This window comes from Diplotaxodon limnothrissa, linkage group LG11 (assembly GCF_057381915.1).
Source record: "Diplotaxodon limnothrissa isolate DT_005_m linkage group LG11, D_limnothrissa_male_GT1.1, whole genome shotgun sequence".
NCBI lineage: Eukaryota > Metazoa > Chordata > Actinopteri > Cichliformes > Cichlidae > Diplotaxodon > Diplotaxodon limnothrissa.
Window position 1 is genome coordinate 18,775,324 of NC_140606.1, and position 14,218 is coordinate 18,789,541.

At 38.1% G+C, this 14,218-nt stretch overlaps 1 protein-coding gene across 1 annotated transcript in view; it reads right to left on the reverse strand.

Annotated features, from left to right (window-relative positions):
- Positions 1-1,092: 1,092 nt before the first annotated feature.
- deptor (DEP domain containing MTOR-interacting protein) overlaps positions 1,093-14,218 on the reverse strand; it is a 38,843-nt gene continuing 25,717 nt past the window's right edge. Inside the window, exons 6-10 of the mRNA XM_085366288.1 lie at positions 13,231-13,413; positions 12,299-12,451; positions 9,014-9,084; positions 8,565-8,669; positions 1,093-4,769 (exon numbers count right to left, since the gene is read on the reverse strand). Coding sequence (XP_085222414.1) covers positions 4,647-4,769; positions 8,565-8,669; positions 9,014-9,084; positions 12,299-12,451; positions 13,231-13,413 — 635 coding nt within the window. The 3' untranslated portion in view covers positions 1,093-4,646. The remainder of the gene's footprint in view (positions 4,770-8,564; positions 8,670-9,013; positions 9,085-12,298; positions 12,452-13,230; positions 13,414-14,218) is intronic.

Sequence of the window (14,218 nt, forward strand, 5' to 3'; positions counted from 1 at the left end):
GAGCTAGAACGTTAGTCACATATTAATTTTGTTCGAGTCTGTCGAATAGAAATTGTTTTGACATATAAATTTAGTAATATAGACTTGGTTAAAATTGACTTTAATAGATTTAAATTTAAAAGATTCTGAAAACTGTCGTTTATTCTGTTTGTAATAAATAATAATGCGCCAAGTATAAAATGGATCAATAAATGTATACTATATATACACATCTTTTTCTCATTTCTTAAAAAAAAATGAAATTTACATGTTTTACTAACAAAACACATTTTAACACATCTTTGTGTCAAAATAACACATCTGTGTGTTGACTTACTTTAACAGAAGATGTGTTAAAGGAGCAGACACATTATTTTGTGTTAAAATTGACACATCATGTGTTGTCCCTGAGCAGATACAGCACATGTGTTAAAATCTAACACATGATGTGTCAGTTTTAACACATCACTGCTAAGCGTGTATTTGCCAGTGACAGTCAAGAGATAACTTCAGGTATTGTATTGTAAACATTGCACCTTTTGAAGGTAGCAAACAAACGTTGATGTTGATCTACCATGTAGACATCCCAGTCTCAGAAAACATTTGTACTAAACCTTCATCAGATGGGTGGTATTGACAAATTTGACCAAACTGATAAAAGACCGAACCTAAAGGCTTTTTTGTATTTATTATTTTAGCCAAAACAAACACTTTCTTCAGTATTTCTTTCTTTAACTGTTTACACAGAAAGGTTGGGAACCATGTACTGCAATAGGGCATTGTGTGTGCTGACTCCAGGGAAAAAAATTGGTGATCATTGTACAACTGATACATCTGAGGTATGAAGGAAAACCAGGCGAAGTGTGACAAAGAAATACAGAATGTAATTACTTGTACAGCTGCTGTTATTGTGTATATATATATTTATTTTATACACAATAGTTATTTTTTTTTTTTTCAACTTTAATTTATATATTTTAAAATAACTATCTTTATCCTTATCAAAAAGGTGAAATTTAGTCATACTAAGTGCATGAAGAGGTTCAGACAGTCCTGAGGATGAAACCACAAGCACAATGAATTTGTGAAATCAGTTTATTTATTTGACACTTGATCAGCTCTTTAATACATTCGAACTTACAATGAGATTTAGCTTTTTTGTGAAAAACAGACTGCTACTGTCAGCTTTTGTTGTTCTGATAACAAACATTCAATCTCGGATAGCAGAAAAAAAGAACAAACAGCTGTGCTGAAAATGTGTAACCTCTCATAGCCAAGAATCCCCATTGATCTTATTACACATTAAAGTTGAAGTATAGAACCGGCAACGGCACAAAAACGAAGACAGCGGTGATGTACGTTCTGTCAGATCAAATGACTGTGCATTTGTTATCTATACAACACTGATTGTCACTAAAACTGAAGCTGTGGTGACTTGGAGCAACCACCTTGCAAAGTTGCAAATGACTGAACAGAGAAGAGAATGAGAGGGGGGAAAAGAGGAGGAACAAAGTGACCACCATCTCTTATTGGCAGCAAACTCAGGTCTTAAGGCAAACGCTTTCGGTTAACAGTCAGCAAACTCATATAAGCCAACCTGGCACAACCCCTTCAAGATTTAACACTCTTGAAACTTTCTTCTCCTCCAAATCAAACTGTCATCTGCTTCTGTCCAATGAAACTGCATCAAACATTATCTACAGAAGAAAATCACAGATCACTTTCCAGATGCACAAAAGAAGAATTACTAAGTTACAAACTGCATATAGATGAATTTTAATGAGAGAAAACAGAGAAAAATTGAATCCATACCAAGTGTAGATATTAACATTAAAGATTAATGAAATCGCTACATCAGACTAATGAAAACCCAGAGAAGAAATTATTTTGTGCTTTGAGATTTCTTTCTAATAAACATATTGTACGGTTGCTGGGTAAAAGCAAAGTGCAACTACTTGAAAGCGTTTTGGAGAACATTAATACGATACATTAACAGTACAATATATGGCATTATCCATGTAACAACGTGAGCAGATTACAGATTTTGAGGCAAAATTCTGTAAATCTGAGGAGGACATATTCGGCAACAACATATTCCAGCTGTTTAGATCATTGAATGAGTTAGGCCTAAAATCTGCTGTTGTATCTGAAATGATTTGCCAGATAAATCAGATGAAGGAGTGGGCTTTAGATTAGGAGATAAAGCTAAACAAGCACATATTTACATTATTTGACTGCCTACTACATCCAAGCACATTAAGATAAATCAATGAATAGTCGACTGAATTAACCGGCAACGGCACAAAAACATATTTGGAGGTAGTTCACTAGGACATATTAACTCTACAGTTTGGCTGTAACAACTGTGAATATACTGTGGTTGAAAACAAAGTTTACATTTCTGCATCTGTGTTTTTTTGCAGTAATAATTTCCTCCTCCAGACATGGAATATAGTTTAGTCTAAGACAAAACAAGGAACAAGTGCTGCTCAGGACTACAGACACATAGTGTATGAACGATATGAGTATCACTTATCCATGCTCTGTTTTTTCTAAATTCATGCTAGTATGTATAAACACAAGATGGCACAGTAGTAACATACGCGGGATCCTCATATTATTTAGAGGCTATAATTCAAGCCTGATCTAATCCACTTAGCTTCGAGCTACATCAAGCTGATTCAAGGATTTAAAGATTCATTAGAAACAATTCTCTTATTTACCTTTTTCCCATTGAAGCAGTGAAGTGATAAACCTGAAATCTAAAGAAAGAATTCCAAAGCAACGTTATTAAAAAAGAGAAAGATAGCATCATAAACAGTGGATACTTTACTCACGTTTCACATGTTTACTGGTTTACATCACAGTAGGAATACGACCAAAGTGTTTTGGCACAGAGCCTTCATTAGAGCCCAACTCTTATTTCTCTCAGTTTGAAAACTAATTTTGAAAAATGAAGCTATTTTTCGCTCTGAGTAAAACCTGTAGGGTCAAAAGCTTGTTTCCACTACTACGAGAGAATTAAAAAGTGTCATCCGTAGGTCAAAAATCTGTCTTATTATCTCAAAATTCAAGTTAGGTATCTCAAAATTTTAACTTACTGACTCAAACTTATGAAAAAGTTAAAATGAAACCTTCAGAAAAAGCTGGAAAAAAGTCCCCAAAATGAACAAAATGTTCTTTGATTCTGAGGAAAACTGCTCCCTTTATTTAAAATGATTGAATATTCAGGCGTGTCGCTCATTTATCTGCTACTGGAGACAAAAATCAGACAAGGCCATCATACATTAAATTTCTGTACATATACATCTTTTCTTATCTGTCTGAAAACTCTTTAGCGCATACACGATATGGTGCTTGATGTGTAACTGCGCCGCATGTACAGATAATAAAGGAGAAAAGGATGTGGGGGAGGGGCGGAGGAAGTCATTCTTCCACATTAGTTTCAAATTAGGGAAGTCTGATTGAATCAAATTCCCCCCAAAAAGGACGTTTCAGTCAACCAAGTGCTTTGGTTGTTTACTTCTTATCTTTATTATACATCAAACATCAAATGATATATAAAAGTTAAAAGGTCAATCAAATGTTCTCTAAGTTTACATTAAGGCTGGTTGGTATGACTCCAATTAGAGTCATTTTTATTTTTAGTATTCCCTCTTTTGGCAATTCTTAATGGTATGTAACACATCTTGTGTCCACATCTCAAAGGCAAGTATAACAGAAACCTCCGAATTCTTTTAAAAAAACTACAGACAGTGATATTGTCGGTCACTGTCTATTTTCTAGGCTGCATATAAGGTTAAAGTGCCTAACAGAGCGCTGTCACGGGTAATCAGAATAGGTTACAAGGTTTAATGGGAGACAGGTTTTCTAAAGCCAGACTTCTAAACTTTGTGTCTGTAAGTCTTTAATTGCTTTTCTATATACAATGTGCTTATTAATGTAGCATGTAAGTTTATCGCCTTTATAACATTCTTAGCAGCTAGGAAAAAATCTACCTCAACATCGATTAAGTTGGTATTTTACATTTTCCACATGGCGACGGCAGGTGTTTGTCTTTTCCCGTTGAACATAATGGTTCCATTATGGCACCCCTGAAAACCCTGAAATTACATGTAGTAGCAGTGTGAAGTGTGTCTTCCTGTCCTTCTCAGCAGAGGGCAGTGTTGAGCCACCAGGAACAGCTCACTGGAGTAGAGGTTGCTTTCATGGCGCCATGAAATATTCGTCCTCATTTTCAGCTTTCTACTCTCTGATCCACGAGTTATAATGGCAAAACCTAATTTCACATCTTCTCACATCCTTTGAACACACTCTCCAGGGTGAGTTTTCTGACTCCAAGCTCTTCCGTGGTGTCTGTTTTGGTTCTGTGTGTCAGTGTGTGAGTGCGCACACCACGAAACCAAAGGAAAAAAATCCAAAAAACCTAGTTTCTCCAAATATTGACTCGTTTGCTTGACTACAATAGCCTCATTTTTAAGCACACACACAGTTTCTTGGTTATCCACCTTGTTCAAACAATGCTGGAACAGAGCTAGTGAGACGTGGTTTCAAGTCTTCAGTGTTTCGCTCTCGATGGGGTTTTGAGGTTAAGTACTACTTCAGTCCCCACATTTTTTCCTGCATTACTCTTCTGAGAGGTTTCCTCTTGGAGCTCTCTTTAATGCTTACACCTCCTCCATCACTTCCATGACAATCGTCCGCGGACCGGTCAGGATCAGGTTGCTGACGGTTCGGTAGTCGTGACAGAGGACGTTCAATCCGTTCACCGCCACCACGAACTGACACACCTGGAGAAAGTTGACAGAAACAGGAGACATGCTTGATCACCTTTAATGCCACTCATTGAGAAAAAAGAAAAGAGGCAGATAGCGATATATTTAATTATAGCTGCAAAAAACTCCCCAGATATTTACAATACAGGCTGTAAATAAGGGCACAACTATTTGATTTGAAATTACGAATTAATTATATTTACCTACAAATACATAACGGTAGACACACATAAATAAGGAGTTAACAAGTCAGGTTTTTACAGGAAACAATTATACCATACGTAAGTAATGTGTGAGTAATTTTGATGAGCAATTTTGAGTATTGATGTGCTATTATTCAACTGTATTTTTATTTTATCAACATAAATGTGATGAGGACTATTCTCTCTTACCAACTTACAAGAATAAAAAGATCCCATCAAAATTTGCAGCCCTATGTGATCTGATAATGGAGAAATTCATTGTCCTACTTCATAATACAACCCACACGCTGAAAAGTGCAGTGTACTTACAATGAAAGTTACTCATACATTACCTACAATTACTCACAGTATAGTTATTTCTTTGTTTCTTATAAAAACCTGACTTGTTATATAATACAGGTGTATTTATCTTTAAGGGCTTGTAAGCAAATATAATTATATTGTAATTTCAAATAAAGTACATTGAAATTCCTTTTAATTACAGGGAAATTATACCCTTAGTCGTGGCCCACATTGCAAAGTTTTACAAAAAGCCATCAGGCCTACAGAAGAATTCGAATTTTATTCTACAAAGCCGAAATCTACATTTGCTGCAATGAAAGACAGCCTGCTATACTTTATCCAAACTGTGCTTCTCTCTGTATCAAGTTTTCATCTGTAAAGCTCTACGGTCAAAGCTTATAAGTATAAACTATAGCTGCCTTACTCCTGCCTTACAGTTCTTTGGGCTTTAAGTTGGGAAAGCACATCACTGAGGGGATAGTGTGAGTGCCCTTTGGTCTTGTTAAATGTTCACTTATATTAATAGACAAAAAAGTGTCTACATCTAGTAAGTCTGTTCTTTCGTCAAAATTATAACAGTAAATTAAAGACACATGTTATTAATAACCTGCCCCAGCAAAAGCTAATAAATCCCCTACACTCTCATCTGAATAAGTTTAAGGCTTATTTTAAAACACAAAAACAACCTAAAAAAAAACTTGGAAGCTTTAAGTTGTGAGCATTCAAAGCAATAGGTGGCCATCTTTTATATACAGTCTATGAACAATTATACAAAGGAGCATTTGGCCGTCCTTCACTTTAACATGCAAGAGTGCAAATGCTTCTGGGTTGTCTTTTTTTTTTATCAGCACAAGTTTCAGTGTCAACACATGTAACCTAACACAGGTGTCAGTGAGCACAGAGCACAGTCATAGCTCAAAACTGTGAGCTCACTGATGTAAAAAATATAACTGAGTTTGAATAACAAGAGGTACAACATGATTGCCTCACTCCAAACCACTCCTGTCACGCCTGAATGCCCCCTATGTTATCGTTTAACCACTTCTGCAGCTGCAGATAAAAATAAGGCGTCTTTTCAAAACTGCCTTCTAGCTGCCGTTCTTGCAACATGATCCTGCTGCTGTGTTTTTTGCAAACTTTTAAACCACATACTCACTCACATAAGCACTCCCTGCTTTACTGGCCCCTAAAAGTTGTTTTTTTTTTTCTCTTCACGATGCCAAAAAAGATCGATTAAGAACAAAAGCACCTCATTATTCTGATATTTTAATAGCCCATAAATCAACCACGTGCAGACAGCCGAGGAAAGATTGAAGAAAAACAAACTCTAACAGATAGTTTATTGACTGTGCATACAGGAAACATTATGCATGTGGAAAATTTCTTGGAGTGAACAGCTACCTAAACTTGCCTGTTACACAGAAAAGTGAACACATGCAGAGAGAGGCCTCTAGGAATATTCTCACGGCAATCGTTGCTCAGTGTTTTTCCAGCACTCCTAAATGTTTCTGTGCTAGAAAGCTCAAAATAGGCAAAGGAAATAAGAGGAAAGAGAGATTAAGTGTGATGAAGAAGAGGGGGAAAAAAACGCCAGGCTGCTAATCCTATGTAGCAGAGGAATTTAAGACCCTCACTGTAATCACACCCAGATCTCTACGGGCTATACTGCACTATTTTCAGAGCCAAAACAGTCTTCTTCATTCTTCTTCATTTGACCATCTCATCTTTATCTTTGGTTCCCTGAATTCATCTCTCTAGTCTACCTTTCCTTCCAATATCTTTAACTATCTTTAAACTACTCCCCATCTTATCCCTCCTCTTTCTCCCCTATCCAAACATTCCTTCTCTCGGGCTGCAGGGTTGTTAATCTTGGCTGGACCCTAGCTGGACGAAATGTTTCCCTGTGCTGAGATGGTTAAAACCCCTCTCACAAAGTGAAATGACAGAAACAGGAAAAGATGCAACAAGTTAAAAGGTGTGTGAAACGACTCGGCTGTAATCTGAAGACGATGACTTGTCGCTTTTTTGGATTTTTGCCTGGACTGTAGTTTCAACATCTGACAACATGACGCCCCTCTCAGGACTGCGGTCTTCTTTCATTAAACAGTAATAAAAACACTCAGGTGAGGTGGAACCTCCGAGGAAACGTGAGGAGTGCGATTAACTCCACACAAATAAACTGATGACGATACTGCACACACCGCTGCACACGAGGAACTTAATGTACAAACCTGACACGATGGAAATCAGATAAAGCTAATGTAATAATCTGGTTTTTGGCGTGGTATTTATTGGCTTAATGGGTATAAAAGATGCTCAACACAAACAGACCATGTTAAATGTTTAATAAAAATGGTGCACAATTAAAACAGCTTCCACATGAGGTCTTCATATTTTGTCCCAATTAAGTCCAAAATAAGTTTAACACACGTGAAACGCTCTCTGAGCGACAACACCTTTATGACTGACTTGAACATGTTTCTATGGTAATAATCAGTCACCAGAGCAGAAGTGATATTATTTCCAGAGGCTCTTTCCTCTTTTAGTGCTAATACTCAAACTCATCTCCTCTACCTACTTCCTCCTCTTCCAGTTTTCATCTTCAGCTCATGTGTCTTCGCTATGGCAACCATCCTTTCTTTCAGTCAGTTGCACACATTTTCTCCTTTAATTAAAAGAAAACATCCCTGTAACAGAACAACTAAATGATGTGTACTAAAGGATATGGAAAGTGATATGTACACAAGAAAGCCCTTTTGCTTCCATCGGTGACCACCCTACATGAGTAACACGCTATCAATAATTAATTTCTTGTTTTTCAGGCTCCTTCTACAATTTTTTTCAGTCATTGCACTCTGGCCCCGCTCTCCATGTTGTGGTAAAGTTGCTGTGCTCTGCATTCCCAGGATTCCTTGCTGCCATTCTGTTGACATACCTTCATGGCAGCTGTAGCAGCACAGCTACCATTATCCTTTCATACTCCTTGATTTTTTCCCCACCCCTACTACAGCACATTTGTGCCACTCTTTCCTCCCATCCTAGCATCCTCCTCCTGTGGGCTGAATCTACAAAAAGAATCCTTAAACTCTTGTTTGACATTTAAATGCTTCTCCGACAGTCTACAGACTTAACGGAGCTGCCCTCTTGAAATCAAAATCCACAGCAAAAAGCATCCGCAGAGGTGCAAAAAGCAAGTTTATGTCTCAGATTTCACTAAGAAGTGCGTGTAGTACATCTATTGTTCTTCTCTTCAATTCATCTGATGACAGAAGCCTGCAGGGGTTCATCATTCTTTCAGGAGTTCACACATTTCTACCAGTCTTACCTTCATGCCAGCAGCGGCAGCAGGTCCACCTGGATCCACAGCCTGGATGTGACAGGGTTTGCTTCCTCGCACCACAAACCCCCAGCCCACAGCATCGCCTATAATCTGAGGACAACAGCAGCAGATGAGACGCAGAATATCTCACTTCTTTTCAATCCCATGCTCAGTGACTTTAGATGGTGAAATAATGTACTTTAAAGTACTGTTTGCACATTATACTTTGGATTTTTGTCGTGTGATGCTCAGCTGAGACTCTTTGGTGATCACACTTAACTTAAAAAGAATAGGGAGGGATGTATGTGTGCTGTCTGCTTACGCCCATGAATCATGGGACCTTTCACATATATTCGCGTGTGTCTGTGTGTGTGTGAGGACATGTGTGATTGCTCAAATAGTCTCCGTTAGACCTCAGCTCTCTGTGTGCGAGTGTGTGTCTGTGTGTGTCCTACAGTGAATGTCTTCTTTATAAAAGGTCCTCCTGGTCTCTGCAGCTCCTCTGGACTCACTTGTCTCTTCAGGACTGTTGAGAAAGACACATCAACACAACACACAATGTTACAGCAATAAGACGACACACTGGCTTGGGCATGCACACATGAAACAGGTCTATTTTTGGTTAAACATGTACGTGTGTGTAGAAACTATGAGTGTTGGTCACATGCTAATAATGCCTTTGAGGCACCCTGCTTCCTGAAACAGTATAGCTTTCCTTCCTCTAGTCCAACTTCCCCTTACCAGTACTTGCATCGACATGACTCTCCACAAGGATCCAAAAGACTTTTGTGTCTTATTAATTAATTAGATTAAATTAATTGGAAATGTCCTCATTTTAAGGAGGAAAAATGAAAAGAAATTGGAGAGCAAAAGGTGAGATACAAAAGTTAAAATAAATAAGATCTTTCAATGCTCTTTAGACAATGCTCTTTATTAACAACTTTTCTTAGGCTTGGTGATCGCATTATTACTGACTGCTATGATTTATGAGCATTTATGATGAGTCTGTGAATGAAGCTATAGTTGCTTTATGCGATGTAATGGCCATAAGTATGAAGCGTCTGACCATAGTTTTTCCAACTAAAGCCTCTCCAGGACATTAAACTAATTGATTTCCCGCTAGCTGTTCCCACTCATCTATTGGACATTTCCTTCACTTTGTTGTTTTCCTTCCTTTAGGTCAGGTCCATTGACCTTTTCCATATCATCTTCTTAAATATTTTATCAATATGGTGTCTCAGTCAAAGAAGCCCTGACTGGCCAAACCAAAGTTGTTTGTTCCAGTTTTGAAAGCTTTTTTATTGAAGATTAAGTCCAGACAGATATTCATGCCTCACTCCTTTTGCTTTTTTCTAGTTTATATCCATGTGAATGTGAGTGCGAATGGTTTTCTGTCTCTATGTTTTAAGTTTTCTTATGCAGGGTGGTGTTTCAGTTCCTCATCTCCTATAATAGGACCTATCATAGGGCTGCATATGTTTAGCTGATAGGCTTTTAAGAATAGCCAGATCTCCTTTACCACTGGAGAATTGGAGGGTCTAACAAACTCTTATGTCTATAGCCTCTGTAAAGTAGAAAAATACAAATAAGTAAGCAGCTTTCAGCCTTTGTGTGCACATTGAGTTCAGATTTCAACAGGTGCTTAGTATTTAATAACAAACTATAAATCAACTCGATATGTGCCGCAAAGATCACTGAATAACTCTCAAAAATCTAAAAGCAAAAAATGCAAGGACATTTCTTAGAAAGCCAGTGGCCCGTGCTTGACAAATCACTTATGGTCTACATCGCAACACTTAACTGTAATCTGATAAAGAAGAGGAAGTGAAGTGCAAAGGACCACTAATCCTCTAGAGCTGGAAATTTTCATAATCTCTCTGTGGAATTCCAATCTGATCAGATATACAGGACAATTTCTCTTAACATTCTGTTATCTGCCCCCTTTGTGTCACGATGACATAACCTTTTTTAATGGTGTGACTTTATAGAAACAAAACACTGGTCAAAGCTCACCCCATTCATCTTATATGGAGTTTCTTCCTCCTCGTATGTGAAGCAAAAGAGAAATACCCTTACTCTGTGTGTGTGTGTGTGTGTGTGTGTGTGTGTGTGTGTGTGTGTGTGTGTGTGTGTGTGTGTGTGTGTGTGTGTGTGTGTGTGTGTGTGTGTGTGTGCCTTCCTCTTCCTGCTCATTGTGCACCATGAGCAAGTGCTAATGTAAAAGGGGGGGCTGCTGGCACAAAGAAACTCTTGTCGAGGACTCTGCTTGAATCAAACACATCAGAGGACACCTCAAAGTAGCCAAAATAAAACACTCAGAAACACACACACGGCTCAAGGGCGTCACTGCCAAGTTTTCAAATCTGCACAGAGAATTTAAAGCCGTTCATTTCCAAATGACAGGTATGATTGTCACTTTCCTTTAAGCAGTGCATATCTGCTTTCCACTGAAGTAAACGTGCGCTCATTAGGATTTTTCTTCAGCATGTCTTCCCACAGAAAAACAAGCTAATTCACAGTTTGCGATAGAATAAATGTGGGTTAAGCAGTCTGTTATATGACCTGTTGTGAGTCTTCTATGCGTTTAGTTGTCAAGTTTGTAATATGGATATTTGTCAATTTGAATTATATAGGATTTCAACTAGTCCACCTGACGCCTCTCTCACTGACGGCAGCTGATTCTCACGCTTCATTTCCTTCTTTCCAACTGAGCAAGTCTGAAGCCTAATTTAGTAACTTTAATTTCAAAAAACACAAAGTAAAATATCTAGTGAGAAACCTGCTGTGCAGTGGAGGTCTTGTGTTCCTGCTACACAAACAGCTCTCTTTCTGTTTTTTTGTTTTTTTACCACAGGAGTGTCAAACATACAGCTGGCCTGGCCCCCAGACATCACCCATGACCTGGCTTATTGCAACAAACTAACTAAGCACCAGATAACAGTGTTTTGCTTTAAGTGTTACATTAAAGAACAGAAAAGTTCCTATTTTTCAGCATTTACAATAGAAATGTTTCTCTTTTTTGTTATATTGAGTCACTGGTTAAAAGAACAGCACAACAACCTTTTCTGTCATTTTAAGCATTTAGTCATTAAAGTTTACGTCAGGGGACCTGTGCTGATTTTTTATTTATTTATGTAATATTTCTTTATACAATGTGGAAAAACTCTTTTCAAAATTTAATTTATTTTTCTTAAGAAATCTTATGGAATAAATGTGTGCTTGGATTTCTTTACACTAAAAGGACGGGGAACAGTTTGTAGATCCACACAAGCTCAAACTGGGCTCTGTGTGCACCACTACATAAAAAGGGTTTTGACACCTCTGGTTTAGCACGTGACAGAGCTGCATGCAGCAGCACACAGACTGAAGCTGTCCACTGTCTAAGAGAAAAAGTCAGAAGTTCTTTGCTTCTCTAAATGACCGCTTTAAAAATCCAAAGTAGAGCCACTATATTAAAAAATAACTTTACAATTAGTAAATAACATGAATCTGTCAGTAAGAACACACAACAACTAAAATCACTTGGACTTATTCCCATTTATTAATGAGGTTAGTTTAAACTATTATAACTGCCACTGTCTACTGAAGACTTCATTTAACTCTATATGCAGCAACTTTAAACCACAGCTTTAGAAAACCTGACAGTTAAGCGAAGATATAGTTCTTGCTCCATAGTTTTTTTTATGTTCAGTGGGAGTGGGGCCCATTACAAAATACACTTGATATCTATGTTGTCATACCAGATTTAGGGTTGCAAAGGACAGGCGGACTGCTGCTGAGCGTAGGACTGCTGCTGTAATAACCACTGCTGCAATAACCGATGCTGCCACAGCTGCTGCTCATGCTGCTCCGACGAACTCCGACAGACACCTTTATCTCTTTTGTGGGACTCACTGAGACAGAGAAACACAAACTGAGTTGTTAGTCTGAAAGACAGCCAGAAAAAAGAGAAAGAAGGCAAAGCAGAATAAAGGCTTGATTTACGGTTCACCAGTGTGGCCTCTGGAGCTGCAGACCAATCTAAAGACAGGAAAAACCAGCACTACATAGAGCCCCTTACTTCATTCATATAAAATATTGAGTCTTTTCTCATTGGAATATATTGTGTAACCTCCTAAGTAGGTTAGACTTTTAATAACTATTTAATAGTTTTAAATGTGCATGCTTAACTTTCTCTTTGTTTTGCCATATTTTTTGTGCCACTTTGGTGAGACAGAGACTTTGTGCTCTGCTCTTATGCCTAGTAACACAAACAGGGCTGCTCTGTTATCTTCATAAGGCAGACACCACCAAGGACACAGGTTACGGAGAGTGGATTTGGGTACGTGTGTCAACAGAAGATAAGGCAAACTGGATAAATATGCCACTGAATCAAATAACCAGGGGCAATATTTAAACTGCTTAATAAGAGTAATGTTTCATGAACACATGGACACAGTGAAGGTTTCCTATGAAAGGTGACAAACTTCCCAAGGTCTCTACCAAACGTCTGCGAATACTCTCACGGAGGAGCTGGGGTTCAGCAAAAGTTTAGATTTAAAAAACAATGTTTTACTTTTAAAATGACTGAAAGGAGGACACAGATTATTTAGCTGATCTGTCAGTTTGGAATTAAAGGAAATAATGAAGCAAAGCTTTTACACAGTTACTGAGAGTCAGATGGAGTGTGCACCTGAGAGAAAGCTGGTGTTGCCTCCGTCAGAGCTTTGTTTCCGGAGACAGAAGGGACTGTCGTGGCTCTCTGGGATGCTGCGCCCTCGCTCGTGAAGAAGTTCAATCAGTCGCCGACGTCGCCGGAAGTTCATCCTGAACTGGTAGAGGAGCGGCCCATCAACAAAGTGATTCTTGTTGGTGACTAATAACAGGGAAAATGGACATGAAGATCATAAATACGTTTTGTTATGTATCTGAAATGTATAAGCTTACTCCTATTGAGCCTTGATCTAGAACCTCAAACGCAAGTAACAATTTCCCTGGAGCTGCGCTAGAACACGATGACCACTGAGAGCACTGACCTCACTTATTTTCGCTGTGCTGATAAGATGAGATATGAGTACATTTTTATCAAAATTAACAAGCATGCCAAGGTGAAACTAATCACGTAAACCGGTCAAACTGCTGTCAATGTCACTGCTCTTACTGTGGTTTCAAAAGAGGTGAGATGCACAGTTTGAGAGAGAGAAGAGAAGCTGATATTGTCTTCTTCCTGGCTGAAGAGTCACATAATGCCCGCGTGATGTCTTTTTTAACCCCCTCAAAGTATTTTGGGGGTTTTAATCTTTTCAACCAACCAGCTATAGACAGAAACCCAATTTCCTGTTTCAGGTTATGTAAGTTAACCTCTTGAAGCCAGATTATTGCCGTCTAGAAATGAGTTCCTGTTAATACTCACCCACAAAACAATGCAAAACAGCACAATACAGTCAGGGGGTGGGTCTGTGACCCAGCGTCTTTTCATTTATTTAGTATCGTTGATTTCCTATGTTAAAATAATGTTAAATTCAGGTGTTATTCTTAAGTTAAGGGTGTAGTTGAGTTTTTTTGTATTCTGTATTACTAATGAGATACGTTAAGTTCTAGTATTATTAGTTTGGTTGAGTTTTTAATCTGGTTTATGTTTCTTCTTCTAATACAGTATGTCATGTGTTTCATGTTGTCCT